The sequence below is a fragment of the Apis florea genome, unplaced genomic scaffold (genome assembly GCF_048593485.1).
Source record: "Apis florea isolate Af1SG1 unplaced genomic scaffold, ASM4859348v1 contig_3798_pilon, whole genome shotgun sequence".
NCBI classification, from domain to species: domain Eukaryota; kingdom Metazoa; phylum Arthropoda; class Insecta; order Hymenoptera; family Apidae; genus Apis; species Apis florea.
This window is the reverse complement of record NW_028256860.1, coordinates 1,733,249-1,738,156: the sequence shown is the minus strand read 5'-3', so window position 1 is coordinate 1,738,156 and position 4,908 is coordinate 1,733,249. Positions and strand designations below refer to the sequence as shown.

At 24.7% G+C, this 4,908-nt stretch overlaps 1 protein-coding gene across 1 annotated transcript; it reads left to right on the top strand.

The window, feature by feature from the left end:
• Nucleotides 1-3,168: 3,168 nt before the first annotated feature.
• On the top strand, nucleotides 3,169-4,908 carry LOC147656312 (putative GPI-anchor transamidase). The gene is made up of 4 exons (XM_086915879.1): nucleotides 3,169-3,617; nucleotides 3,697-4,302; nucleotides 4,371-4,481; nucleotides 4,562-4,908. The coding sequence occupies exons 1-4, from the start codon at nucleotides 3,561-3,563 to the stop codon at nucleotides 4,796-4,798; spliced, it is 1,011 nt and encodes a 336-aa protein (XP_086772005.1). The 5' UTR covers nucleotides 3,169-3,560; the 3' UTR covers nucleotides 4,799-4,908.

Genomic DNA, 4,908 nt, shown 5'->3' with positions numbered 1-4,908 from the left:
AATAATTTGATTTATAATTTATTATTAATAATTTAATTTTAGATCATTAAAATGGAAAATTAGTAATATTTAAAAAGACAATATACAAGAAGACCTAGCCTGAACTAATAAATAAAACATAGAAAAAGAAATTGTTACTATTCACGAGTATAATATATACTCGCGGTCACTGTGCTCGTGCAAAATTCTACGTATACAACCAATCACTCTGTCGATTTGGATCTTTCATCCTACGACATGATTGAGTGACCAGAGGAACCAAAAAGCATGCAACTCACCATTAGATGCGAAGAATCTGCATTTCTATCAATGTTGTTGCACTTTATAGCAAAGTATCTGTAACAAAAAAGAAAAATATCTGTAACAAAACGTAGAAAAAAATGGAATATTATAATTTATAATATGACAAAAATTGAAATTCTAATAAACATAATAATAATAAAAATCTTTAAATAAAAATTTTAAATTTTCTATTGATTCTGCTGGGTCTATTTCTATAATAATTTCTATAAAAGTATAAAAATTTAAATAGAAAAAAAGATAATTACCTCTTTGCATAATAGATGATCTTATTCTTTTGGAAGAAGCACTGATTCTATCTTATACCGAATACATATACATACGAATACAAATATTTAAAATAAAAAAATAAAAATAAAAAACTATTAACACATTTGTATAATCGCCGAATAAGCACTGATTCTAAATTCGCGTATTATTATTTTAATTAAATTTACATAGAATTATTATAATTAAAAAAATAAAAAATACTGATACGAAACAAACACTGACTCTACTAATTGCATTGCACGCAATTACAATAATCTGAAAAAAAAATTATATTGAAAAGAAAATCTAGAAAAGGAAACAAAATGTTTTCATATTTTCTTTTTTTTCCGTATTTGTTAAAAAAATATATTGTTATTTTAATTATATTGTACCATAATTGTATCATAAATGTTATAATATTTGATCATTTATTTATTCATTCCATTTTTATGTAATTTATAATCAATATCATAATAATAAATTATGATATTAAATTAAATTACCAATTATATTAACATTTAATAAACAATTGAATAAATAGTAGTTCAAAAAGTAAAAAAATAATATAATAATTATTACAAAATGAATAGATTACATACCTAAAACGAAGAATCTAATCGCCACGAGTTTCAAGAACAAAATGACGCCTCGCATAGCGATTTCAATATGTCGAATTGGAGAGGGGATATGTTTAATAATTCGACAAGTCGAAACGTGTCGACAATAACACAACATGAATCGTCAATTTCCTAGAAAAATAATTTATAAGAAATGTGTTCAAGCTTGAATGTAAAATCAAAACAAATAGAGAAATAAGAATAATACCGTAAGTTAAACGTATGAATAAATATATTTAGGAAAGAAATACATATATATAATACTATATATATGTATGTATATATGAATTGATTATAATGATTTAATTATTTTTATTAGTTAATCTCTATATAAATAAAAAAAAATATATAATAATTATATTTCTCTCTTAAAATAAGTAAAATCTTATCATACTTACACAAAAATTCATAGATTATTTCTTAATTTTCATACATGCAAAATTATTACACTTTCAAGGCCGAATCACGTCTTCGAAGCTTCCAATAAATGATCATATATCACAAAGATGTTTTATACAATAACGGTTAAACAAGCACATATTAGTTAAAGAACAATTAATAATTTAAAATTAAACTAAATAATGGTAATATAACACTTTAACAAATAAAAATTTTACGTAATTACATATTTCTGACGATGAAATGCAACTTGTTACCACAATTTTCAAATGTAAACTGTCATGCGCATTATGATGCGCACTATGATGCGCATTATGATGCGCACTATGATGCGCATTATGATGCGCACTATGATGCGCATTGATTCATTTCTCTACTAAATGTTAACGACTTTCTAATTAATTAAAACAGTATTCTTTGTTCATTCCAGCTTTTAAAATAAATAAAATATTATCATATTTACACAAAAATTCATGGATTATTTTTCAATTCTCTTGCATGCAAAACCATTACACTTTCAAGGCCATTACGTCTTCGAAGCTTCCATTAAATGACAATTTATCACAAAGATATTTGATACAATAACAGTTAAACAAACACATATTAATTAAGTAACACTTAATAATTTAAAATTAAACTTAATATGATAATATAACACTTTAACAAATAAAAATTTTACGTAATTACACATTTCTGCCGATGAAATGCAACCTGTTACCACAATTTTCAATTGTAAACTGTCATGCGCATTACGATGCGCACTATGATGCGCATTATGATGCGCACTATGATGCGCATTGATTCGTTTCACTATTAAATGTTAACGACTTTTTAATTGGCTAAAACATTCTTTGTTCCTTCCAGCTTTTAAAATAAATAAAATATTATCATATACTTACACAAAAATTCGTGGATTATTTTTTAATTCTGCATACAAAACTATTACACTTTCAAAGCCATTACGTCTTCGAAGTTTCCATTAAATGACAATTTATCATAAAGATGTTTGATACAATAACGGTTAAATAAGCACATATTAATTAAGTAACACTTAATAATTTAAAATTAAACTTAATATGATAATATAACACTTTAACAAATAAAAATTTCACGTAATTACACATTTCTGCCGATGAAATGCAACCTGTTACCACAATTTTCAATTGTAAACTGTCATGCGCACTATGATGCGCACTATGATGCGCATTGATTCGTTTCGATATTAAATGTTAGCGACTTTCTAATTGGCTGAAACAGTATTCTTTATTCATTCCAGCAGCGCGAAAATTGAAATATAATATATTATGTGTTAATTAATTTTTAGATTTTTATGGATCTTACCACAATTAAAAATATAATAAATAAATTTTTATAATTAATTCAATATAAAAATTATTAAAATAATAAAAGAATAATACATCTATTATAATAAATCTAAATAAATCTTTTACATTGCTCATGATTTATTACTCTTATAATTTAAAACATTAAATATTAGATCTTGTATTTTATTATATAAGTTGCTTAGTTTATTTTGATTAATATTTTTACTAAATTTAAGAAGTAGAATGTTAATACAAATAATAAGAATGTATGATTTTTTATCACTTCATTTATGATGTTGCATTAAAATTTAATTTCAATACCAATCTTTTTTTTTTTATTGTTTAGATTGTTATTTATATCACAATTTTTATTTTAATGTTTGTTTGACATTAAGGCAACATCATATCGATTGCAGAGACATCTGATAGCTAATACTACATGAATTGAATTATCTATATGTATTTTAGAGGTTATGTTCATTAGATCAGTTTAAAAACAATAATAAAGATTACTGTTATAAAAAAATTAAGTATTAATTAACAATGAAAATGAGTCAAATAGAATGATTAATGTTTTATTTTAATCTTAGAAATTTCATTATTGCAAATTGTTAATGCATATAAAGAACAAAAATAATTTTTATAATTCATGTGATACACAATTAACAGAATGTATTTAAAACTTATCATTACTTTTTGTATTTTTCACTTAAATTATGCTTGGCAGGTTTGTATAAATATATTATAATTCAATTTTATAATATTCTTATATGTTTTATCATCTTTATGAAATCTAACCTTTTCAGATATCAGAAAATTTTGCTAAGACAGGTCATTCAAATAATTGGGCAGTATTGGTCGATACTTCACGATTTTGGTTTAATTATCGACATGTAGCAAATGTGTTATCCATTTATAGGAGTGTTAAACGCTTAGGTATACCAGATTCACAAATTATTCTAATGATAGCAGATGATATGGCATGCAATCCAAGGAATCCCAGACCAGCTACAGTGTTCAATAATATCAGACAACATATTAATGTTTATGGAGATGATGTAGAAGTAGATTATAGGGGATATGAAGTTACTGTAGAAAATTTTGTGAGATTATTAACTGGACGATTAGCACCAGAAACACCAAGATCCAAAAAACTATTAACGGATGAAGGATCTAATATTTTAATTTATCTTACTGGTCATGGTGGAAATGGATTCTTAAAATTCCAGGATTCTGAAGAAATTACTAGTAAAGAACTTGCAGATGCATTAGAACAAATGTGGCAGAAAAGAAGATATCATGAAATTTTGTTTATTGTTGATACTTGTCAAGCAAGTTCAATGTATGAGAAATTTTATTCTCCAAACATTCTTGCAGTTGCATCTAGCCTAGTGGGCGAAGATTCACTTTCTGTGAGTTTAAGATTATTGCTATGCATATTCTATCTGATCATTACCAATATCTTTTATTTTATTTGTAGCATCATTTGGATCCTGCCATTGGCGTTTACATTATAGATAGATATACATATTATGCATTGGATTTCTTAGAAAAAGTAGAACCATCTAGTTCCAAAACATTGGGAGAATTTGTAAGTTATATAGAAAATAATTTTTAAATTAAGATTGCATTTATTATATTAATAAACTAATACTTTAATTTTTTGTTTAGCTCAAAGTATGTCCTAAGCATTATTGCTTATCAACAGTAGGAGTAAGAAAAGATTTATTTAGAAGGGATCCTAATAAAGTACCAGTCACAGATTTCTTTGGATCATTGAGACCTGTAGAATTAACTACGAGTATAATGACTGTTTTGCCTGTGAAAATAAATAAGACAAAAACAATCGAACCGGAAAGGAAATATTCTTATGTTCCACAATTTCCAGATGTATCAAAGTTCACGTGATTTATAGAAATAAATATAAATTTCCTAAAAAATTATGTTTGCTTTTCAAATATTTAAAAACATAAAATAATTAAATATTTAATGTTAATAAAAAAAGGTATTTCCTGAAA